Raw genomic sequence first — 26,707 nt, 5'->3', positions numbered from 1 at the left:
GTGATTTTGGCTCTATCAGAGCCAAAATCACTCCCACTGACATCACTAGTGATGTCAGTGGGCCGGCTTCTGACGGGAGGCGTTCCCGTGGGAACGCCCCCGTCAGGGAGGCACGCCCACCAAAGGGGGCGTGCTGTCAGTCAACATCGACAGCACGCCCCCTTTGAAGAGACACTACGAGCGAAGGAAAATCCTTCGCTCGTCGCGTCTGGCGCATGCGCACGACGGAGCTCCCTCCGTCGTGCGCATGCTCAGTGCAGAACATCGACCCACTTGCAAGCGGACAGCCGCTCGCGAGTGGGTCTGAATCAGGCCCAAAGTAGTGTATTATTTGTGTCAGGTGTTCCAAAAGGGGCAACCACAGCTGCGATAGTTGCCTTCACCTCTCTAACAGAATGGTGGCCTCGCGCAAACTCCAACTGATGGTGTGTAAGTAAAACTCACAACATGCTCTGCAGCCAGACAGCCATAATTTTCCTTAGAAGTTTAGTGTCCAAGGCTTACCTTCTATTAAATGCAATCTAACAAGTATCTTCATGATGACAGTTCCATGGGCTCCAGTTAAGAACAAGCCATAACCAATTTAGCACTCTCTAAAGGGGTTATATCCTCCATTCTATATTTAGCAAACAGTAGTGTTTTTCACTGTACCTCTTATACTATCTATAGATGGGCCCTCATTCAGACCCGGTCGCAAGCACTGAGCGCTTGCAACCGGGTCGATGTTTATGCCCTGTGCATGCGCTGCGGCCGCACTGTGCGTGCGCAAGGCAGCTCGGCCCGTTTTGCAGGCGTGGCGGGGGGGTGGTTTCACAAACGGAGGCGTTCCTTAAGGAACGCCTGCCGTTTTGTGGGCGGCCGCAATGACATCAGCAGTGATGTCAGTGGGGAGCTTCCTGCTCGATCAGAGCAGGAAGCTCCCTGGGGCTTGCGGATGCCGAGATCCAACCATAGGGTCTCGTCGCAAGCCCCGATGGTCGCGATGGTCTTGACCATCGCGACCATCAACCTGGTTGGTCGCTAAAGCTGTGGGTGGTAACCAGGAGGCCGCACTTAAAAATACAAGCGGCTGCCCTCATTCAGAACGAGCGCCTCTGAATGAGGGTCATGCGCCTCTGAATGAGGGCCATGGTCCCTAAGCTGGCAATGGAGACCCAGCAAAAGCCTTTCAGCTTAAGAGTCCCTGTTGGGTGGAAGTGCAATGCACAGACAGATGGTGCACATGGACATTCTTGTTAGCATGTCGCTACCAGTGATGGGTTGCCAGCAACACAGCAGAGGTCTCTGATGAGGGCTGGGACACTGCAGTACCTCGCCAGAGGTAAGCATTGTTAACGGTCAGCAGCATATTTGTTAATGTCACTATGATACTAAACTAAATACACCACTGGAAATAAGTAACAGTATCAAATGGAGCCCTATAACTGAAACCCCCCAATGTACACAGGGAAACCATGTTGATATTATTAGGAGGGGCGTGCGCTCCACGATGTAACTAATTAACTTTTGGGTCCAGTACTCCATACATAAGATGGAGGTGCTCTGTCATCACAGTACAAGCCTGGACCCAAGGGCACTATAGCGAATGCGTAGTCTACATACGTCTTCTCTCTCAGGCCCTGATTCAGAGATGGAAGTGAATGATGTGATTTCAGACTCACAGCTGCGATAATATGCAAATGCTAGTTTCAGCCTTGCCTTTACATACTTAGAAGCGTCGGACATTGCAAGTCCTGAGACTCCCACTTTCAAAGCCCATGGTCAGTGCAAATCCTCTGGTGGACTCAGACACTCCACCATCACATCGCAATCACCACTTACCGTGCCCTGGCGCAGTGTCACCTTCTGAACTTTCTCTAAGCATGGCTTCTGTGGCTGCGGCTGTGTTAGACAACACGCCCATGAGATGGCCTTTTTGTGATCACTACAAGCAGCCTCCCAGTCACCTCCCTGGAATGCCCATGGTTTTCTGCCACCAGCTCAAATGAGAGCAATTCCAGACACAGCAGCACTCTCTGAGTACACTCAGTGGTACAATGGGCCATAATAGGGGTTTCCAAGGCTTTTTGAACATGCACAGCAGCAAATAATCGCTCAACTGGGCAAGCATCGACACTGTGTACACCTCTAAATCAGGCTCAGGCCCTGATTCAGAGCCGGACGCTCTGACAGAGCGCTCGCTCTGAATCAGGACGTCTTTTTTTTTTTTTTATGGAGCGGCTAACATCGACTGCACGCCCCCTTTGGTGCGAGACCCGGAGCGACGGGAAACAGCACGCCCCCTTTGGTGCGAGACCCGGAGCGACGGATTTCCCGTCGCTATTCAGGTCTCGCACATGCGCACGACGGAGCCGGCTCTGTCGCGCGCATGCGCTCTGGGCCACCATCGACCCGGTTGTGAGCACTCAGCGCTTGCGACCAGGTCTGAATCAGGCCCTCAATCCTCAAGTGGGACAGGACATGCCCTTGAGCGTCTCACTGCATAAGAGACTACATCATACAGCTGAGGTACCAAAAGGTCGAGATAGAAGAAATGAGAGGCGTTCCATATCAAAGTGCAATTGGAACTTAATGTATGCAAGTGGTGGCAGACATCACACATGCAGTCAGCTGTGTTAGCCAATTTGCAATTAGCCCTGGAAGAAAGTATTGGAATGCTGTTAAATGTATCCTGAGATACCTGAGGGGTACAAGTTCTTTAAAATTACAGTTCTTATAAAATGGAAGTTTGGAAATAAAAGTCTTCTGTGATGCGACTGAGTATCAGATGTGGACAACAGACCTGTCCCTGAGCATCTCACTGTATCGGAGACTGGATCATACGAGTGAAGTCGTATCATACGAGTGAAGATGTAGTTGAAATTCCGATTGTCGGGATGACGGCGCTCCTCAGAATGCCGGCACCAGAAGCCCGGTAAGTAATGGGGATAGGGGTAGAATTAGGTTGAGGGGTTAGGGTGAGGCACAAGGGGCAGGGTTAGGCATTAGGAGGGGAGGGTTAGGTTTAGGCACTAGGGGGGGAGGTTAGGTTTATGGTGCGAGGAGGGAGGGTTAGGTTTGGGAGGTGGATTAGGATACTATTACTTACTGACAGGTGTCGGTATCCTATATATATATATGCCAGCGTCAGGATTCTGACCACCAGGATCCCAAAAGCCAGTATCCTGACCTGTACCCATCCCATGCAATGTTGCTGCCCTGTATAACAGTATGCTGCCTTCTGGGGTGATCAGTCTGTTACAAGGTGTCCACCGAGTCTTCCCTCATTCACCGGCCTGGCTGTATCCTCCCGGCGGCAGCAGCAGCACTGTCACTATCAGTCACTAGTATCTCCCCGGCAGTATATCACTATCACTAGAGATAGTCACTGTATCTCCCCGCTCACCTCCCCCCTCCCTCTGACGTCAGCGGAGGCTCCAGCACCGGCGACTTCCTGGTCAGACACACACAGACCGGAGACAGCTGCGGACACAGAGACGGCCGGAGTGTGTGACACCCTGACCGGAGACAGCTGAGACTGGCAGAGAAACTGCCGGTTGTCGGAGTAACAACCGGGGAAAGGGAAGAGATAAGCAGTGATAGGAACAGACAAGTTGGGGCAGCAGTGGCACAAGAGCACCTGGGGGAGTGTCAGGGGACGACAGAGACAGCCAGAGAGATGGGGGCTGTAATGCAAAGTTGTGAGACGTAGTCAGAGAGTGAGGGGTTGTGTCACTGGGACATGCACATAGGACTGACGCTGGGTCACATACAACATGCACATGAGAGAGACACACAGCTGTCACCGGGACTGAGATGAGCTGAGTATGGACTCCAGGACCAGGTGAGATCACCAAATAAGACATGTCTAATAAACGGTAAAAGCAGGTGTGACAGTGCTAACGTCTATACAAGCTACCTATAGGGCTCCATTTAATAATGATACTAACTGCTGGTGGCCTATTTAGTTTAGTATCACTATAACTCATGAATATGCCCCCAGCATTTACCATAACATAACTGTCAGTGAAGTAAAGTGGTGTCTTCCTCCTCTACAGTGTTGCTGGCGGTCAACTGCTACCGGTAACGTGTTGTTCACTTATGCACATGGGTAACGTGTTGTTCACTTATGCACATAGGTAACGTGTTGTACACTTATGCACATGGGCGATGGCCTTCTTTGCATGCGCAGTGTGCTTCAATCCGATGGGGACCGAATTGTTTACACTAATACCCCTTTTACACTGACATGAAAATCCCGGGTGCATGTGAACGCGCATCAACCTGGGATTTTTGTCAGTGGAAACGACTCAACCTGGGTCCAATGACCCGGGGACCCAACAAGGGTAGCTTGCAGGTTTGGACATGGTTCGTTTCTGTGTCATCCTGCAGTGTCACGATGACTCGGTTTGTGCCGCATGCTACCTGATTGGCCAGCTTCAGTGGTGCTTGTAGATTACATAATCTCCAAGCGTACAATGCAACACCGGAAGACCCAGGTCACTGCAGACCCGGTCCAGTGTGAACAACGGTGATCCGGAAGTAACCCGGGTCGGCTCTGCAGTATGAAAGGGGTCTGATCCGGGTTGGAACCATGTTCCAAAATCTCGGGTCAGACCCGGGACTTTGATGTAAAAGGGGTACTAGTTTACAGCTGTTTCCTAAATACTGAATGGATATCATAATCCTGTTTAGCATTAACGAGTGCTAAAGATGTTATGAGTCGTTCTTAAATGGGGCCCAAAGAGGGAGGATATAAAGCTTTCATGTAGTTTACTGACATAACTGTAGTAATAGTATATTATAGTTAAATGATGCTAATGTGTAAAATATATTTATTTTAAAAATATGTAATATCTGTTATGCAAATAATTCAAGTATTGTGAACAGGGCTCTTTTACCTCTCTGTATGTTTGTCAATACCCAATCTTGTTTTATTACTGTGTTCCCAATTGTAAAGAATCCACTTGTTTAATCTGACCTTTTATACTGTATGTGTACACACTAAACAACCATCATCTGGCGGGTCCCGCTGGCTGGGGGGCGTGTCACGCCCTTCTCCCCGCGGCCTCCGATGCAAGTGTACGGGCGGTCGGCTGGCAGCCCGTACACACGGTACGATGCATGCACAGCCGACGCGATATGTCTGTGAACAACATCGTTCACAAATATATATCGCTGATACACGCTGTCCGACGCACACCAGATATATTGGCTGATCAATTGATTGGCCAAGATATCTGCCAGTATGTACTCAGCATTACTCTATTCCCAAAGATGATTCAGGCCCAAAGCGACAAACAGCTGTAATCTTAGATTGCCACTGTTTGTTATATATTGAAAGCGGGTGCTAAAGGGGTTATGTCTCGTTGATAAATGGGACCCTTATGCTGGGTACACACTGGAAGATATATTGGTCGATCAATTGTTCGGCTGCTATATTAGGTACCTGTCGGCCAGTGTGTACCAGCGATATGTCATACACACTGAACAACCATCATATGTCTTATGCAGCGGGTCCAGCTGGCCGGAGGGGCGTGTCACGCCCCCCTCCCCGTGGCCTCTGCTGCAAGTGTATCTGCAGATATATTGGGCATCGGCTGTGCAGCAGAGCAGACGCGATATCTCTGTGAATGACGTAGTTCACAGACATATCGCTGGTTCACACTGGCCGACGGGCATCTCATATATCTGCCAGTGAGTACCCAGCATTAAGGTGGCCATACACTAGACCAACTTTTATCCAAGTAGTTGGTTGGTTGGAATGAAAATCTGGTAATGTATGGGAGCAAATGACAATCAACAATTGCTCCCAAATACCAGAAAACAGACTAAAGTAGTTGTTCAGACATGTTGGTTAATTCTGTTTGAAAAAAACAACTTGTCTGAATGACCGCTTTTGTTCATTTTTGGGGGGTTGAGAGCAAATTGCTGATTGTCATTTGCTCCAATACATTACCAGATTTTCATTCCAACCAACCATCTAGTTGGATGAAAGTGATCTCATTATGGTACAGCCATGTTAATTGTACAGGTGTAATTGCCAAACAGGCCAAATACACATGCTCCATACTCCTGGTCTTGTATTGACCAATGGAAGATAGGAATGTCTTTAGATAATCTCCCAAATTATTATCCCTTTAATTTGGGACACACATGAATTACAAAGGTTCTGTGCCTGGCTGACTTCAAGTCCCCTTTTCACCTTGTTTTAACCAGTCAAAGAACCTTTGTAATTTACTTGTGTCCTGAATAAAAAGGGATAATATGGCAAGCCTAATCATACTTGTGTTTTACCACTACTCAGTGGTGTTGAATATTGTGCACAGGAAATTGTGGCAACACTAAACAAGTCAGTCGTTTGCTTTCCTTTTCTTAATGTACTGGAAAAGCATTCCAAAAATATATCAGTTTTATTTTGATTGGTCCATATAATTTACAGCAACTTTTATGAGATATTGTGCACATTTAACCTGCTGGAAATGTCCCACCATTATGTGTATGTAGTTTTCATCCAACCACCTGGGTACATTCTCTAACACAAGTTGCGTGTAGCAGCAGTTACAGCAATTGACACAGCTGATATTCAATATACTGTATGTAATAGCACATACAATCTGATGTTATCAAGAGGTGGCATCAAGCCACATGGGGAAAAAAGTGCAAAGCTTTGTGGGGTGTTTCCTCGTTTGCCAAGTGTGGTTTATACCACTTTCAGACAGAAATCCAAATTACCGGGTTAAACATTTCAACCCGGTAATTTGGTGATACACGGGTTCTTTTTCTGTCTGAAAGGGTCATCCTGGGTCTAAATTCCCAGGTTCTTCGACCCAGGAATTTACCAGGGTCGGAGACACAGGAATTTAGTCCCGGGTTGACCCTTTTATAACCCTTTTACACTGGAGCTAAAACCCGCGTTATTGCAGGGTTAACCCGGGCAGCTCCCTGGTGTAAAAGGGGAGAGGGTTGGATCGCCGGGTCGAGTGACCCGGCAATCCAACCCAGGTAAATAGCAGGGTTTAACACGGGCGTAGCCCGTGAAACCCCGCTGTGAGAACAGCGCACTGCGGGTCACGGTGACCTGAAGTGCGCTGCAAGCCAGCCGATTGGTCCGGCTTCAGTGGCACTTGGAGATGACGTCATCTCCAAGCGTCCACTTTCACGCCGGGAAAGCTGGGTCTATGCAGACCCAACTCCGGTGTGAGCGACGCCAATTCGGGAATATCCCGAGTCGGCGCCAGCTAAATTCCGGGTCTGATCCGGATAGGAACTCTGTTCCAACTCCGGGTCAGACCCGGAATTTTGGTGGAAAAGGGGTATCAGACAGAAAAAATACCCGTGTAAATCAGCAAATTACCGGGTTGAATTTTTTGACCTGGGTATTTGCTCTTCTGTCTGAAGTGGGGTACAGACAGAGCATGGCAAAACAACCCGGTACGCAATAGTCGGGAAAAATCCGTGGTTTTTGCAATTTTCTGTCTGAAAGTGGTATTATTCTAGTATGCATATTTTATTAGAATAACCAACACTTGGGTGACACTTCTAATGTGTGTCTGGCAGGGGACACACAGGAAATGTCAACACTGAAAGGGTCATGCATTACACACATGCCTTGACCTTCTGTAGCTGACACACCTGCTTTTTCTTTCTATCACAGTACTTGCATGTTAAAAAGAAGCACAGGGCTAGTGGCTATCTGTCACTATTATACAGTCAATTAATTCCTGCACTGGATTGACCACTTTTGCACATTAAACATGTGGATAGCAAAATTTACTATTGTGGGAAAGATTGATGTTTACAGTATGACTTGTTCAGTATTTAAATGCATCAAAAATACAGTGGCATTTATTAGTCATTATAAATGTGTTTAGCTTTATCTAATTATAGTCAGGTAATAACCATGGTATTAAGTTGTGCTTTATAAATAGGCTGTTGAGTCAGCAGGACCACTCACAAGATATAACTTTAGAAGGCTCAGCTACTCATTATCTGTCAGCTATAATGTTAATGAAACTAGGAATTATTTTATAGTATGTTACATTAACATTTTATTTAGAGCATACAAACAATGCATTACTATTAGTAGTACTTTAAATAAATGAGCACTTTTAACACCGTTTGCCTGCTATGCAAATTATAGTCCCAGAATATGATGACTGAAGCGAGATTAGAATATTTGATCAAAATGAAAAGAAGCCAAAAGTCGAAATCTTTCATCTGGCCATTATTAAAAGAGGGAACATTAATTACACTTAAAATATTATAGTATGGGCATACACTACATACCTACTCCAGGGGAATCTCTGGAAAACTTCAGATTTTTGGTGATTCCTTCCAAACTCCTGGGACAGTAGGTCGAAAATGCAGCTCGCCGGCCATCGATGATCACTGCTACGTCGGAGAATCTGAGAAATTCTTTATGTTAATAATCCCTGATTTGCTGATCAAGATCATATTTTGATCGTGATCAGGGAAATCCAACATTTTGGATTTCTCTGATGCCCCGACCCCGGCGTCTGGGGATCGGGGAATTGGCCCAATACATTGCAGATCTATGAGGGCCTTTAGGGAGACTTGAGTCAGAAATGAATGATGCAATATAATGCTATAAAGCTGGCCACACAATGGGATGTTACAGCTGATTGGCCTGAGTGCAACATATCAAGATCCCTGTCCAATTAGGCCAATTCACTTAAGGGTTATTCTGGTCCTATTATGCATGTGGACAATTACTACAAATACAGCACAACGGTAGTTGCCTCATTTTACAAAATGTCTCATAGTACTTTGTTTTCATTTGGATCTTTTTGAGTCTTCCTTCACATTTTGGGCCATACAATTATGGCAATTCCCCATTATGGCATACATGAGAGATATATATATATATATATATATATACATACATACATATACAGTCAGGTGCATAAATATTGGGACATTGACAGAATTTTCATATTTCTACTTCAGGGTCCATAGGGTATCCACAGGATACCTTGGGGTATAGGCGATGGCGGCAGACATCCAGGCACCACAGAGTTACATTTTCAGCCTCCCAGGATGCACTGGGGTCCCTCTCCTATACCCCGCCCCCGAGCCTCAGGCCACTCAGTTTTTGTAGGTGCCTGGCCGGACCAGTCGCACCGTACAGTCTTTTTAAGGCCCCTGAATATTTCTTCGCAGCTGTGGCTGCACAACTAGAGTGCTCCAGCATAGGACAGTCAGTATTGACGTCCATGCTGTCACTCCTACACCCCGCCGGTACCAGAACGCCGGTACCGATCCGGGGATGCTGGTAGGTAGCTGGGGTCACAGCTAGCGGTGATCCCCGGCTACCTGGACTGTGGCCGGATGCACGGGAAACAAGGTAAGCGGTGGGGTCCCGCGGTGGGCACCCGCCGGTAACACAGTCCTGTTTGGTCCCCAGGCAGGGGGCTCCCTGGGGACCGGCTGCGCGTGGGGCCAGGTACTGATCCTGCGCCTTCCACTAGACCACCAGGGACAGCGGGCCGCAGCATGTGCGGTACAGCGCGGCGTCCCAGGGGTTAATAGCACGCCAGGGGAGAACGCCTTCCCTGTCTCACAGCCGGCGTCTCCCCCGCTGCACAGTGCCATTCCACAGCGGTCTGAGCGGGCTGTGTCAGCGCTCCTCCCCCGGGCCCTGCCTTCTCTCTGCTCCTCGGTGGCCATTTTCTCACTACATGTGCTGGGGATGGCAAACGCTGCTGGAAGCTGATACAGATGCCATTGCGGTCCGGGTCCCCCGCATACCTCTCCTTCAATTAAGGTCAGTGTATGCAGCACTGTTTCCTACCAGGCTCTGGTCTGTGTAGTTGATCGCAGTGCTTGTAATGCAGGATGTTATCTGTGCATTGTATGTGACTTAAATGCTAGCGCTGTTTGCCTGTACTTTCATTTCTGACTGTCAGCCTTTTCCTATCCCTGTTCTTCTGCTACAGCCCTTGCAGTGCGGTGTCGCAGGGTGTTTATTACCTCACAGTAAACGTGGTTTTTCTGTGTGGGAGGTCACATACGCTCCGTTCACACTCCTCATGTCGGAAAGTGAACGAGGATATCCTCTTCCAGCTATAATGTACTGATATCATGTGCAGTTAGCGGAGGGATATGTAGACGCTGAGGGTTTATGGAGGGCATGTTGTATTATATATCACGCCCCATTTCTGTCACTGTGCCTGCACAAAAAAAAGGGGACCGCCCTCGGCTGGCTAAGATGCTTACAGCCTTTGTGGGCAACGCCCCCTGCGTTTCCCCATAGGGGTTATCGCAGCCTGTGGTGGTCTCATCACATGCAGGGGTCCCTGGACAGTTGATGGTACCCCAGTGTATCCTGTTTTTTGCCCCCCCAGGTCTCGCAGGAGCCTGTGTGGGTGAATTTATTGTCCAAATGGTATAGCACCTGATGGACGTTTTACAGGGGGAGTCACCATTTCGGCCTTCTAAACGGCCTTTCGGGTCTCAGACGGGTAAGGACATGACGTCTGATGACGGTGACATTATTGACTTTTTCAGACACGAGCCCCTTAGTGCAAAGGAGGCGTAGTCTGGGTCTAAAGTCTATATACCTGGCCTTCTACGGGCAGTATGTGCGGCTTTGGTTATTACATATCCCCCGTGGCTAAATCCAAATATGCCTTCTTTAAGGATAAGGGTGTTGCCACTGTAATTCCTCTATCTGGTCAGGTGGATCATTTAGAGGAGGCGTGGAAATTCCGGGTAAGCGGTTCCAGCCTCAAAAACAGTTGACCTTTTGCATACCCCTTTTGCGGATAATTACATTTCCGAATGAGAGTTACCTTTACGGGTAGATTCTCATGTTACACGCCTAGTGATGAGTGCTACGTTGCCCATGCCCTCCAGGTCCTTTTTGAAGGAGGGGCTTCCAGGCCGGCTATGGCCGTGTGCTGGGGGGCCAGAGCCATGGAACACTGAGTAGGTAACTGGATCTCTGCACACTGACTCTCCAGCAGAGCAGGTGGATAGTGGCAAATTCTCAGAGACTTTGCCACGTTCATAATGAGACGGTCTTACATATAGCCTACTCCTTTCCAGAATCTCCTCGGCAGCAGTAGCGGCTTGCCGCTCCCTGTGGTTGCGCTCTTGGAAAGCGGACGCAGATTCCATTTGGATGCTTTGCCTTTTACGGTACAAGTCCTGTTTGGCCCTCGTCTGGACGCAATTGTGGCCCTGCAGGCAGCAGCTACGTCTGCGTGTCTGCCATCGGCTACAGTCCCATCAGGGTCTGGGACTTTGTCTTTTCGGCCCTGTGAGGCCAGGGTAAGTCTAAAATACAGCTTTCCAAGACAGTCAGTAGCCAGGAAATCTGCTCAGCCATAAGAACAGGCTTGGAGTACAAGACGTCCTACTCCCAAGTTGGACTATAAGCCTTCAGCCTCACGGGACGGGCCTCCTCTCGGGAGCCCCCAGAGTTGGAGGCCGGCTTCTCCAGTTCGCCCAGTGCTGGTGTCTGACCACCACGGACACTGGGGTAAGAGAAGTATTTTCTTGAAGGTATGTCCTCTCTTCCCGGTAAAAGCCTCCCAGACGGTTTCTCGTTACAGGTCTTCTGTCAATTCAGGACAAGTAATTTTTGAGGGTGTTACACTCTATGCTCCAGGCAGGAGTTATAGTACCTATTCCGTTGCCCCAAAGGGGAACCAGGTATTACTCCATCCTCTTTCTGGTACAGACACCCAATGGGGCTTACCAGGACATTCTCAACCTCGAATCCTTCAACAAATTCTTAAGGGTTCCTCTGTTCGGGAGGGGGACCCTGCATTCCATCATTCAATGGAGCCTGGGAATTTTGTGGTGTCGTTGGATATATTCAGGGTGACTACCTGAATATCCCTCTTTTCTTAGCACACCAGTGTTTTCCTCAGGTTCGCAGTGGTCGATAAGCATTTCCAGTTTCTGGCACCCTTGGTCTGGCCTCACGGTTTACCAGGGTCATGGTAGTTATGGCAGCCCACCTGCGGATGCAGGGGGTCCGCTTGTTACCCTATCCGAGTGACCTCCTGTTGTTACCACGATCTCCAGAGATACTTCAGTGCCATATGCAACGGACAATATCTGTGTTGCTACGTTAGGGCTGACTGATAAACTGGAAATGGTCCTCTCTGATTCTTCACAGAGGATGCTCCATATCCCAACATCTGAGGATCTTTGTGATTGAGGAAAAGATCTCTGCATTACAGGCAAAGGTACGCAGTTGCCTGCAGAGTCGCCGAGTGTCTATTCACTTGGCAATGTGGTTCCTGAGTTCCAGGGTGTCGCTGTTCGACATGGTGGAGAGTACCCAGCTTCACTCTAAAGAACTTGATCCTCTCTGGATGGGATGGGTTGCCCCATAGGATAAAGTCAATAGGCTTTCCCCGGAGGTTTGTCTCTCTCTGGCCTGGTGGCTGCAGAAAGCTCACCTAAACAAGGAGCACCCCCTTTGGGATTGCGGACAGGGTCCTTCTGACGACGGACGCCAGTATCCGTGGCTGGGAAGCAGTGACGGGTCCACACTTGTTCCAGGGCAGGTGGACACCAGTAGTTTTTGCGCTTCCCATAAACATCTGAGAACTCTGAGCAGTATTCAAGGTTCTCCAGCATGCAGGACAGGTCCTCCACGGAAATACCGTGCAGGTACAGTCTGACAACGCCATCATGATGGCTTATGTAAACCACCTAGGAGGTTCCCGAAGTCAGGCGACACTAACAGTGGTGTCCCAAATTCTGGCTTGGGTGGAAGGCTATATCCCTGCCGTCATTGGCAGTGTTCATTCAGGAATCCTCAGATGGAAAGCAGGCTTTCTCAGCCGTCAAGACGTGCATTCAGGGAAATGTCCTCTTTATCAGGAGGTGTTCAATCTTCTGGTGAACAAGTGGAGCCTTTCAGAGATGAGACTTTTCTGATAGATGTAGGTAGGTCCAGTGGACCTTCCAAGTTGTGTACCTCGTCCGTCATCCCTTCTTCCTCCAGTAATAGCAAGAAGGAGGCACGCTCCTGCTGATAGCTCCAGCGTAGGCCAGATGGCACTATTACTCAGATCTTCGGAGCCTCTCAGTTAACACTCCGAAGCTGTTGCCTCTACGCCCGGACCTGTTGTTTCAGGATCCTGGCTGATACCCAGACCTGGGTTGTCTGTCCTTGCCGGTGTGGCGGTGGAGACTGCCCTCTTAAGGTCTAGGAGTTTTTCCAGCTCTATAGTTAACAGGGGCTCTGTCCATGCTAAGAGCTCGGAAGTTTTTATCTGCAAGAATTTACCATTAGGTATGGTATACTTTCTTTCAGGTGTCGCCCTAGAGGCTAGGCTCCTCGGGTATTCCGGATATCCAGAGGTTGGCTTTCCTACAGGTGGGCTTAGATAACGGTCTTCGCCTTGCTTACCTGAAGGTGCAGGTTTCTGCCCTGTTAGTATGGTTTCAGTGTAGGATTGCTACTCTTCCTGATGTCCGCACCTTTGTGCAGGGTGTACGTTATATTCAGCATCCCTTTGTTCCACCTGTGGCTCCTTGGGATTTGGCTGTGGTCCTTAGGGCTCTCTGAGGACCGCCATTTGATCCACTGGGCTCAGTGGATTTCAAATGGCTTACGGCTAGGACTGTATTCCTTCTGGCTCTTAATATGGCCAGTAGGATCTCAGAATGGGAGGCTCTGTCATGTAGACCTCCCTTTTTCTCATCTTTCCTAGGAACAGGGCAGTGCTTGCCTTTACTTCCCCAGTCCTGTCGGCTGGTGAGGCCTATTTGGCTGTGGTACGGGCGCTAAGAATTTAAGTTGACCGTACCAGTCCATTTAAGAAATCAGACTCTTGGTTTTGTCATTTCTGGTTTCCATAAAAAGGGTTGGCCTGCCACTACGCTAACTTTGGCAGGATGGATTCACAGGTCTTCCTGTTCCATCCTCTATTAAAGCTCTTCCACTAGGTCTGTGGGTCCTTCGTGGGCAGCTCGACGTGGCGCCTCAGCGGTGATTGGCAGCCACGTGGTCATCTGTCCATATTTTTGTAAGGTATTATGTTTTTGATACCTTCGCCTCTCAGGATGCTTCCTTTCGGCGACGGATTCTCCTTACAGCACAGGAGCGTCCCCACCCTTAAAGGATACTGCTTTGGGACATCCCCAAGGTATCCTGTGGATACCCTATGGACCCTGAAGTAGAAAATTTGAGATATGGTAAGAACTTACCCTTGTTATCTCTATTTCTACGAAGTCCATAGGGTTCCACAGGACTCCCGCCCTGTCACACCTGTACTGCAGATGGGCTTTGATCTGGTCACCGGTTTCTCCGTCTCCTTCTGGTGAGAATGTGATTCTTGTGTGTTCCAGACTTTCTTCTCTCTCTTTTTTGCTCCTGCTCCGGCCTATGGCTTGTTACGAAACTGAGTGGCCTGAGGCTCGGGGGCGGGGTATAGGAGAGGGACCCCAGTGCATCCTGGGAGGCTGAAAATTTAACTCTGTGGTGCCTGGATGTCTGCCGCCATCGCCTATACCCCAAGGTATCCTGTGGAACCCTATGGACTTCGTAGAAATAGAGATAACAAGGGTAAGTTCTTACAATATCTCATGTTTTTGGCCTCTATTCACCACCACAATGACTTTGAAATGAAACAAACAAGATGTGCTTTAATGGCAGACTTTCAGATTTAATTTCAGGGAAATTACCGTATATACTCGAGTATAAGCCGAGCTTTTCAGCACATTTTTTTTGCTGAAAAAGCACCCCCTCAGCTTATACTCGAGTCATGCCCGCATGGTACGCAGCTGAGTAGCGTACCATGCGGGCCACGGTGCAGACTGTGTCTCTGTGACACAGCTGCACCGCGTGTGTAGCGCTGACCGGACTGAATTCGGTCAGCACTACACACTGCCAAACACACAGCCGCCGAAGCCGGCAGCTGTGTGTATGTTGTAATCAGCAGCCGATGAGAGTCTGTCAGACTCTCGGCTGCTGCTGCTCCCATTGCGGGAGCCATCTTCTGGCTCCCGCAGTGGGTAATGGGAGAGACGTCATGACGACCTTTCTCCCTTGATGCAAAGTGGCCGGAGGAGCTGATAGCAGCGGCGGGACCAGGAGCGGGATTTCAGGTAAGTGGTTTTTATTTTTATTAGGACTACTGGGGGCACTACCAGGGGGGCATTAATTGTGGGGGCACTACCAGTTTTTTTGGGTAAAATTAGGTACCTCGGCTTATATTCGGGTCGACTTGAGTATATATGGTACATCCAAATCAGGTGAACGGTGTAGAAATTACAACGGTTTCTTTATGTGCCTCCCACTTTTCAAGGGGCCAAAAATAATGGGACAAACTAAACAATCCTAAATCTAACTTTCACTTTTCAATACATTGTTGCAAATCCTTTGCAGGCCATTACAGCCTGAAGTCTGGAACGCATAGACATCACCAGACGCTGGGTTTCATCCCTGGTCATGCTCTGCCAGACCTCTACTGCAAATGTCTTCAGTTCCTGCTTGTTCTTGGGGCATTTTCCCTTCAGTTTTGTCTTCATCAAGTGAAATGCATGCTCAATCGGATTCAGGTCAGGGGATTGACTTGACCATTGCATAACATTCCACTTTTTAGCCTTAAAAAACTCTTTGGTTGCTTTTGCAGTATGCTTCGGGTCATTGTCCATCTGCACTGTGAAGCGCCGTCCAATGAGTTCTGAAGCATTTGACTGAATATGAGCATATAATATTGCCCGAAACACTTCAGAATTCATTCTGCTGCTTTTGTCAGCAGTCACATCATTAATAAATACAAGGGAACCAGTTCCATTGGCAGCCATACATGCCCACGCCATGACACTTCCACCACCATGCTTCACTGATGAGGTGGTATGTTTTGGATCATGAGCAGTTCCTTTCCTTCTCCATACTCTTCTCTTCCCATCACTCTTGTACAAGTTGATCTTTGTCTCATCTGTCCATAGGATGTTGTTCCATAACTGTAATGGCTTTTTTAGATGTTGTTTGACAAACTCTAAACTGGTCTTCCTGTTTTTGAGGCTCACAAATGGTTTACATCTTGTGGTGAACCCTCTATATTCACTCTTGTGAAGTCTTCTCTTGATTGTTGACTTTGACACATATACACCTACCTCCTGGAGAGTGTTCTTGATTTGGCCAACTGTTGTGAAGGGGTTTTTCTTCACCAGGGAAATAATTCTTCTGTCATCCACCACAGTTGTTTTCCGTGGTCTTTCGGGTCTTTTGGTGTTGCTGAGCTCTCCGATGCGTTGTTTCTTTTTAAGAATGTTCCAAACAGTTGATTTGGCCACACCTAATGTTTTTGCTATCTCTCTGATGGGTTTGTTTTGATTTTTCAGCCTAATGATGGCTTGCTTCACTGATAGTGACAGCTCTTTGGATCTCATATTGAGAGTCGACAGCAACTGATTCCAAATGCAAATGTCACACCTAGAATCAACTCCAGACCTTTTACCTGCTTAATTGATAATGAAATAACGAGGGAATAGCCCACACCTGTCCATGAAATAGCTTTTGAGTTGATAGTCCCATTACTTTTGGCCCCTTAAAAAGTGGGAGGCACCTATAGAAACTGTTGTAATTCCTACACCGTTCACCTGATTTGGATGTAATTACCCTCAAATTAAATCTGAAAGTCTGCAGTTAAAGCACATCTTGTTTGTTTCATTTCAAAGCCATTGTGGTGGTGAATAGAGGCCAAAATATGAAAATTCAGTCAATGTCCCAATATTTATGCACCTGACTGTATGTATGTATGTGTGTGTGTGTGTGTATGTATATGTATATATATATGTATGTATGTATATATATATATATATATATATATATATATAATTTGGCCCTTATTATGTAATAAGTTCTTACTAATGATAAAATAGTATTTTGTGAGGTCTTCCACTTTTGACATCCCACTGTCTAGTGAGGTACTGTTAACTATCTAGACACTTACAGGTTCATGTAGGCAGACCGTTCAGCCAAGCTGACATTAGATCTCTCAGCATGTCTGGTTGAGTAGTTCATATTTCCTGCACTTATGTTTGTAGTGTATGTGGCTCATAACTAGAGAAATAATGTGCAATAGTATTTAGAGAAGCTTATACAGTCTGTCACTGAGGTTTTGACTGGTGGTCATTACAAAAGTCATGGGATAGCAGTATGTAAAGGTACTGTGATGTCTTGGAGATGCCTAGACCTGCATCAATTGTAATTTGACATCTCGTGAGTCAGTTTGAACACCACCTAGGCTGCTCATGACAAGGCGACGTAAATTATCTGAATTCAAATGTGGCATGATAGTGGCTGTCTGACGGATGGGACATTCCATTTCTGAAGTTGTACGGACATCCACATTCCTCAATCTATGGTGTCACGTGTGTACCAAGAATAGCCCATGGCAGGCATTATTACCCACCATGGACAGCGCAGTGGTCGACCATGGGCGCTTAATGATCGTGACCAATGGAGTCTGGCCAAAATTGTCCATGGTAACAGACAAGCGACACTGGTACCAGATGAATATCCAGCAGGTCAGTGCAGTGTTCTTTAGCTTCCATGGGATATGGGAGCAGAAGAGCCACCAGACTGCCCCATTTAACACATATGTCTCCGGACACAATGCCTCACCTGGGATTGTGATGTTGCTAATTGGACCCTGGAGGACTAACAACATATGGCGTACTCTGATGAGTACCAGTTCCAGTTGTTTTGAGCTGGAACTGGTAGGGTTCGGGTGTGGAGCAGATCCCATAAGGTCATGGACCCCAGTTGTCAACAAGGCACCGTACAGTCTGGTGGTGGTTCCATAATGGTGTGGGATTTGTTCACGTTATGAGTTGAGTCCGCTTGAACACGTCTTTGACTGGTAACCAATACATTGCATTGCTTGATGATCATTCGCAGCCCTACATGAACTTCATGTACCCCCACGATGGAATATTCCAGCAGGATAATGCACCATATCATTGGTCCCAAGTTGTCCAGAATTGGTTCAAGGAGCATTCTACAGAGTTCCAATGAATGATGTGGCTACCACGTTCACCCGATATGAACCCAATCGAATATTTATGGAAGCTATCCAGATGGCATGGGTCAACATCTCTCCAGAGGTCTTTCATGGATTTTTGCGGAATCAATGCCACGTCCATGACTTTTGGCACAGATTTGGGGTGCAGACCTGCACTTGCCATTCCCCGGACTCTGGTGCAAGTGGCTTGTGACCACATTGCTTAAATAAATAAAAACAGAAAACTCAGCACTCACTATTGTTAAATCACTCACAATAATATATAAATGAATAATGGGGTTTTGGTTCGTGGATTGATAAATGCATTTAAGCCTGCAGCCCACATCACGGGACCCCACTTCTCTGCAGGTCCTACACTATCTGTCATACTTATGCAAACCTGGTAGCTGCTATCACAGAGTCTTAACTGAAAAAATTTTAAATGGTTTAAAGCTCACCTTCCAACTAATGGCTTTTAAAGGCAAGGCAGTCACCAAACATAGCTTCTAACATACTACCAAAAAGGCAGCTGACACAGGTTATTATAAATGAGCTTGCACAGGGGTGCATGAGAAAGCTATATATATGTATATATAATGTGTGTATAATATACACACACACATGTGGTGTATATGTATTACAGAGCCTGATAACTTGAATAGTGTTGTGCTTTGTTCTTATTAATACATGTTTTCTAGTATAAGATATGTAGGCTATAATTTTAAAGCTGTGCACAATGAGAATTCTCCAGTTGTGTAAAAAACAAAAAACAAAAAAAAACCAGGAGAGAGTGAATAATTACCATACTGTATAATTAAACAAGGAGCATTGGAATTTATTTTAAGCATCAAACTACTACATTTGTTCTGTAAAGAAACTGAAGGTTTCATATGTTCTTATTTACTACAAATTGGGAATGCATATTGTCATCTGTTTGTTCCACATAGTGTGAATTCTACAGTCATACAATTATTCACCCACTTCTTGAAATGCATACTACTGTAGTTGCCTGCAACATAAAGAAGAATTCCATGTTAAACTAAATATTTAGTTTTACTTGCCTTCAATATGGTGTTATCTTTATACAGTGAGTTTAAGGCTTCAAAAGTCCAGTGTTGCAATCCTTTCTTTTATTACCACTTGGCCTTGTTCACAGAGGCAGTGATGGTATTTGTATCACTGCTATATAAATCAGTAGTTCCTCGGGAAGGGGTAATGACTATACTACTATAAATCTGAAAAAGGGCCAGCTTAGTGGGAGTGGGGGTTTGTAGCACTCGATCATTAGAGCCTACTGTGGGGTACACACTGGAATGACCGATCACCGTTCTGATTTGCCGATTTACACACTTACCAATTGAACAGAAAAGTGTGTCTTGGATAGCGCTAATTGCATGTAATGCCTTAAATTAGGAAGGGAAATATGCATAAAATACCCATCCAATAAAATGATATCATTTATTCAGACAAAATTAGATTAAAAACAAGAACATTCATAACATAGATATAAAGAAGGAATCGGGATCCAAGATGTTAAAATCTCACCAAGTGGAGATGCTGCGGTGGGTTAATGCTAAAAATTAGCAAAGGGTCCCGGGCCAAAGTTAGCTCGGTACCACCGCAGAAAACTTTATAGTAGTCCAAATGGAAACAGGATCCCAAAAGACGTTCCTCCTGATTCACAAACTTGCACCTCCTGCAACGCGTTTCGGACCTCTCAGGATCCTTCCTCAGGCAAAGGTAGTTTGTGATTAAAAGACAGATCCTATTTATCCCCTGCAATAATTTCTTATCGGTCCTCCAATTCCCGCTTTTTTCGCGGCAAACATCACGATGACGTCACTTCCGGTCTTAACAGGAAGCTGCTTGCGTTCCATCTATTACAACTTCCTGGAAAAACGGAAGTTATATGCGTTCCACAGCGCAATATATATATATTTTTTTATCTCTGTTGCTGCACCAAAGAAATGCTAGGGGGTGAATACCAGGCTCCAATCGCGGCCATCTTTGTGGAGTTTTTCAGCGAACTTGAAGTATCCATGTAAGTGTGTTCCACTGATTACAAAGCTATGCCGTACTTAGTATTCCGGCAGGGTCCATCCCTCCCTCAGTGGAACACAATTATACACCGCTCCCAGTAGTAGAGGAATCATAAATAGATAAAAGAGAAATATAATAATTAATATAATGAGAAAATGTTAAAAAACATTAAAAAACATTGAAATATAAAAAATTAATCTAAAAACCATTTCAATTCAAAATCAAGGTTTAAGCCTTTAGGTGTAAGTGTATCCAAATTAAAAATCCACCTCATTTCGCTGATGGCCAAACGTTTTTCCATATCATTTGACCGCCAATGTGGTTTAATTACTTGGATACCCAAAAAAATTTTTATATGATTTTCATTTGTATTCTGAATTTTTAAGAAATGGTCCGAGAAGGAATGTGTATTCAAACCCTTCCGAATATTATAGATGTGTTCGGACATTCTTAATTTAAAATTCCTGGTGGTCCTACCAACATAAAACAAACCGCATGTGCATTCTAAAAGATATACAACATATCTTGAATGGCATGTGATGAAATCCTTTATTTTGTATGTGGTGCCATTTACTGTAAACTCAGTAATCTTTTTATTATTCATATTAGTTGATGCGGTGGTTCTACACATCAAGCAGCTACCGCATCTATGAAAGCCTTTACTCCTTTCGCTGGATTGGTTTGTTTCGGGCAAGACACTCCTAACTAATTTATCCTTAAGGGATGGAGCTCTTCTATATATATAAACTGGTTTTATGGGTAGTACTTCACCTAAAACAGGATCATTTTTAAGTACATCCCAATATTTCCCAATAATTTTCTCAATTTGTTTATGGTGGGCACCATATTGTGTGATAAAAGCCCACTCAAAATTGTTTTTTTTATTAATTTTAGATTCCTTTGATTTATCTTTTAGGAGGTCTTCAATCTTAACCTCTCCTATTTGTTGCTTAGCATTCATCAACAAGGAGTCAGAATAACCTTTTACTTTAAATCGTTCAGTCATTTCTTCAATTTGTAGATTTAAAGTGCTTTCATTTGTGCAGTTTCTCTTTAATCTTTTAAACTGTCCCAATGGTATATTTTCAAGCCATCTATTTTGATGTTCGCTATTGGCTTCAATGTAGGAATTAGAATCAGTCACTTTTTTATGGGTTTTTGTACAAATCATTCCATCATCAATATAAATGACCAAATCTAAAAAAACCAATTCGGTTTTACTAATATTAAAAGTCAAATTGATATTAAAACTATTTGTATTTAAAATCTCACAGAAGTTATTAAGATGGGTAATTTCCCCTCTCCAAATAAAAAGTACATCGTCAATAAAACGCCACCAGGACACCAGGTTTGCCCCTCCTCCTTTTATTGGGTCTATATTTAAAGTTTCCCAATATGCCATAAATTGAATGGAATAAGGATTGTTTTTTAATTTCTGCTGATGTGAGTACATTATACACCATAATTGAAGAAGAAAAAGGACTACAGGCTGTTAAATATTTTATGGATCAAAGTACTTATAGTGTTCATCCTAGAAGCTATCTCTTTTATTCTAAAAAACAATTATTTTTATTTCAATGGTACATTTTATTTACAAATATTGGGCACCGCGATGGGCACCAGGTTTGCCCCTAGTTATGCTAACCTCCTTTAACCCCCTTTGCTAATTTTTAGCATTAACCCACCGCAGCATCTCCACTTGGTGAGATTTTAACATCTTGGATCCCGATTCCTTCTTTATATCTATGTTATGAATGTTCTTGTTTTTAATCTATTTTTGTCTGAATAAATGATATCATTTTATTGGATGGGTATTTTATGCATATTTCCCTTCCTAATTTAAGGCATTACATGCAATTAGCGCTATCCAAGACACACTTTTCTGTTTTGTTGTACCCTTTTGAAGTTGGTATTACTTAATCTTCTGTGTGGTTGGGAGCTGCAGAATTGTATCTCTTGCGCAATCTGAGGGTTACTCACCTTTGAAACTTACACTTACCAATTGGCCCCACAAGAACCTGTTGTGTTGGGATTTAAAATTTCACTTGTTCCTGTGGACAGAATATGGGTCAGTTGTTTGGTCATGCGTACACACAAGCAGATGTGAACCACATCTGCTGTGCAGCACAGCTGATGCGATATGTCTTGTGAAAGACGTACTTTACATATATTACACACACACTGCCATATGGTCAAGATGATATAATGTTTGTTTGTTGGCTGTATGGACAATATATCGTCCAGTGTGTAGCATAAGGCAGAGATTTATAACATTTTGGAGAGAGATAAAGTGACGAAGTTGCTCATAGCAACCAATCTGCTTTAAACTGTAATTTTTCTAGCACAGATTGTAAAATAACAAGCTGATGGTTGCTATTGGCAATAAACTGCGTCAAGAACATTTTAACTTTGTGTGGAGTTACTTGTAGTGGGTCGTTATAATCATTTAAATTGTTGCCAGCATATTTGTTGTGATTATGTAGGACCAAATTCAATTAGCTGCTGTAAACTGTTGCTTTACTGCGGCTTGACTCACCGCGTGGTAATTTCTCTTATGCGCGCTACTGTTTAAAACGCAATTCAGTTGGAAAAGGCTTATTGTGGCGGTCATGTAATAACACAGGTATCACCAGCCAGAATTAAGTGTGGGGAAAAGTGTGGAATTCACCCTGTATCTCCAAAAATTGGCAGTTTGCCTTGGATAACACTATAAAGACCATTAGTGGTCAGAAACAAATTATTTAGGGCTCATAGAAGGTGTCAAATAGCTAATTTTTTAATTTTGTATTAACTTTTAACAAATTATATGAAGCAAGTGTTTTTCAGTTTATCAATGTGTCTAGATGAATCTGGGGTGCCTAATAATGCATGTAAAGTGATTTTTATTTTGTCATTTTAACCCCTTCTCCCACCTACTGTAAACGGAGACAGTGCGTGCACAGGCGCACGGCTGTAAAATCGGTGTGGTCTTGTAGGGAAAGGGCGTGGCCACACTATAGTACCCCAATTCACACTACGAAACACAGTAGTGGCTCTTATTCACATTACACTACATAGTAGTGTCCCTTATACACATTACGCTACACAATAGTACTGCCCCTTACACATTATGACCACGTAGCAGTGATGCCCCTTACAGATTACGCCACACAGTAGTAATGCAAATTACACATTATACCCACAGTAGTAATGCCCATTACATATTATGACCACACAGTAGTAATGCCTCTTACACATTACGCCACACAGTAGTAATGCCCCTTACACAGTATGACCACACATTAGTAATGCCCCCTTACATTATGACCACACATTAATAATACCCCTTACACATTACACCACACAGTAGTATTGCCCATTACACAGTAGAACCACACAGTAGTAATGCCCCTTACAGATTACGCCACACAGTAGCGATTATCCTTACATATTTTGCCCACAGTAAAAATCGCCCCTCCCTTTGGGTGTCTCTTCTAAAAGCAGCACATTTTTATAACAAAGTCACTCAGCATCCAGAGCCGAATCAAGCCGGGGGGGCCCGAGCACTTAAGATAGGGGAGCCTTTCCCAGTTGACAGCACTGGCTGTGCAACCTCCATAAGGCCGCAGCGTAGGAGATATAGAAAGAAAATATATATATACGTGTGTGTGTGTGTGTGTGTGCGTGTATGTATGTATGTGTGTGTATATATATATATATATATAATATATATATATATATATATATTCTCTCTATATCATTTTAATGATCTACCCCCCCCCTTCACCCCAATCCCATTATATATTTATTGATTCCCCCCTCACCCCAGGGTCACAGATCTTGTATATTTAATGATTCCCCCTCCCATACCCTTACAGATTTGCTGACTTACTTGAGTGGTGACTGGTGGGCTGTGTTCGGCTCAGTGCTCCCAGAGTCCCAGCATTGAGGCAGGCCAGCTCAAGAGTCCCGCCTCCCTCTCCTCAGCATCTTCTCAGTAGCGCATCGCTGCTCGTCACCGCCGGAGGAGAGCAACTGAAAGGTGCTTGTCACAGCATTCGCCGGGGAGGGGGCCGCGAAGAATCTGCTAGTACTCCTGTCCCATGCCACCCTCCCACCACCTTAATCTGGTTCTGCAGCATCAGCAGGTCACCGTAGGAGCCGGGTAGAAGCCTCAGTTTCTGGCTCTCCACAGGGCACTGTGGGACTGGACTTGGAGAGAGATGTCATGACGTCTCTCCCAGTCCCTCCCTGAAGAATGTCATACCGGAGAGAGATAGGGAGGGGGCGGACCACAGGGGCAGGCAGCTGCAGCACTACTGCCCAACCCGCTGTAATGTGGATTAGTAGCGTGCGCCCGGCAGATAAAGAGCCAGCACACCGCTACTATTGTACATTGTAGTGGGCAGTACTGGAGGTAGTGACACTAATCGCAGGTGAAGGTGGCCGGTTCCCCCCACAGGGCATGTGCGCTCTGTGTGGGCGCTACGGCCCTGCAAAAAACATCTGTAACTCCTACTTGCAGGCTTAAAAACGTCTTTCTCATTAATACAGCACCCTCATATACCGGTCTCACATCATATAACCCATTATCCTGCATTTGAAGAATATCACCTCAAGAGGCCTATTAATAAGTAATTGCGTTTGCAATGCGATGGGGGCGTGATATTAGCGCCCAAAATTGCGTTGCATGATGTGATTCTGCTTCCCAGATGTATTAAATAGCACACGCAGGGACGAGGGCTGCAAAAGCATCAGTGGTCTCTTCACTCCTGTGCCAGGAGTCTGACCACGCATGCGCAGCGGCCATTGGCGTGGAGTGTTCTGGAGGGACGCTCTTCCGGTAAATTTTACGAAGTTTATCCCATCGGCTACAGTAGCACAACGCCATTGTCATCCGGAGCTTGGTAAATCCAACAGCGTCACATCCCCCAATGAAAACCTATGGGGGTTGCGGCTGCTGTCGGAAATGGAGGTACCGCAGCAGATATCAGAGATATCTGTAGTGGTCCCTACTTCATACATTGAGGTGATACTAAATATTTCCAGTTATCTCCCGAAAAAGGTGTTTTTGAGGGAATATGCCACAAATTGTTAACGGTAAATAGGCCCCCAAAAATGATATGTAATTATTAGACAAATGATCCTAATTAGAAACTTCTAATTTCCTAATTAATAATTAGGGTGGTCGGGGGCGGTTTAAGAGAGGAGGGGGCTGTTGTGCAGACTACTCCGTGCGGGCACCTTCCTCTCTGTGGCACAATGCCAGAGTCTACTGCACATGCGCAGGTCTCTGGTAACATGGGGCCTGCGCCTTGGTACCTGGGACACCTCTACTGCACATGCGCATGTCTCCGGTAACATGGGGCCTGCGCCTTGGTACATGGGACACCTCTACTGCACATGCGCAGGTCTCCGGTAACATGGGGCCTCCGTCTTGGTACCTGGGACACCTCTACTGCACATGCGCAGGTCTCCGGTAACATGGGGCCTGCGTCTTGGTACCTGGGACACCTCTTATGCACATGCGCAGGTCTCCGGTAACATGGGGCCTGCTCCTTGGTAACTGGGACACCTCTTATGCACATGCGCAGGTCTCCGGTAACATGGGGCCTGCGCCTTGGTACACGGGACACCTCTACTGCACATGCGCAGGTCTCCGGTAACATGGGGCCTGCGTCTTGGTACCTGGGACACCTCTACTGCACATGCACAGGTTTCCGGTAACATGGGGCCTGCGTCTTGGTACCTGGGACACCTCTACTGCACATGCGCAGGTCTCCGGTAACATGGGGCCTGCGCCTTGTTACCTGAGACACCTCTACTGCACATGCGCAGGTCTCCGGTAACATGGGGCCTGCGCCTTGGTACCTGGACACCATCTATTGCCCATGTGCAAATCTCTGGGAAAATGGCCACCACACCATATTCCCTGTGATTTGCACTGCTACTGTAGCGCTAACGTGGAAATACGAAGAGGTAAGTATTTAACATAAGTGCAGGGTGTGCGGTGTGGGCCCCCCTGGACCCAGGGGCCCGTGTGCACTGCACACCCTGCATCCATTATAGGTTCGTCAACGAGGGGGTTCTGCACATAGGAATGTCTCAGGGGTTCTGAACAAAGTCCCGTAATTTTTACCTTCAAACAGGGATTTTCCCCAAACTGTTCACCTGCTCAGGGGCTGCGAACACAAAGCCATGCCAATCCCTATGGAGCAGTAATGCAACTTAACGAACACGGCTACTTGAATAGCAAAAGAAATTGCGCCCAGCCGCATGAAGTCACATTTAACCACAATAACCTGTTTAAATGGTTATTGCTCCTAATTGAATTTGCCCCACATTGTGGATATTGCAGATCTTGGGGAAGAAATGTCACCAGCTGCGTAGAGGTGGTGGGTGAGAAAAATAACTTTTTGAGGGAAATATGTGGGTATGAGGACAGTTGCAGGCAGTGATGAGGTTGCAGGGAACAAAGCATTTGAAGCTACAGGGAGGAGAAGTAGTGAAGGATTGGTTAGAGCTGAAATGTTAGAGAGGGAGGAGGAGGAAAGTAGGTGGAGGTTTGAAAGAGGTAATAGAGTGGTGCTGAGAAAGAGGATGTGACTCTTAATTGACCAGTAGAGAGCAGAAGGGAATGTAAATTGTATTACTATATTAAGTATAACATTCTATAATCTAAAGTTTGATAATAATAGGTCATCAAC

General features: G+C 45.8%; 1 protein-coding gene across 4 annotated transcripts in view; it reads left to right on the top strand.

Moving 5' to 3' along the window:
- Window positions 1-3,391: 3,391 nt before the first annotated feature.
- The window catches only part of DENND1B (DENN domain containing 1B), a 243,819-nt gene continuing 220,503 nt past the window's right edge, over window positions 3,392-26,707 (top strand). For all 4 annotated transcript variants that reach the window (XM_088474063.1, XM_088474062.1, XM_088474061.1 and 1 more), the window contains exon 1: window positions 3,392-3,823. In XM_088474063.1, the coding sequence (XP_088330189.1) occupies window positions 3,807-3,823 (17 nt within the window). In that variant the 5' untranslated portion in view covers window positions 3,392-3,806. The remainder of the gene's footprint in view (window positions 3,824-26,707) is intronic.

This window comes from Taudactylus pleione, unplaced genomic scaffold, assembly GCF_031769625.1.
Source record: "Taudactylus pleione unplaced genomic scaffold, aTauple2 ptg000146l, whole genome shotgun sequence".
NCBI lineage: Eukaryota > Metazoa > Chordata > Amphibia > Anura > Myobatrachidae > Taudactylus > Taudactylus pleione.
This window is presented reverse-complemented; position numbering and strand designations above follow the sequence as displayed.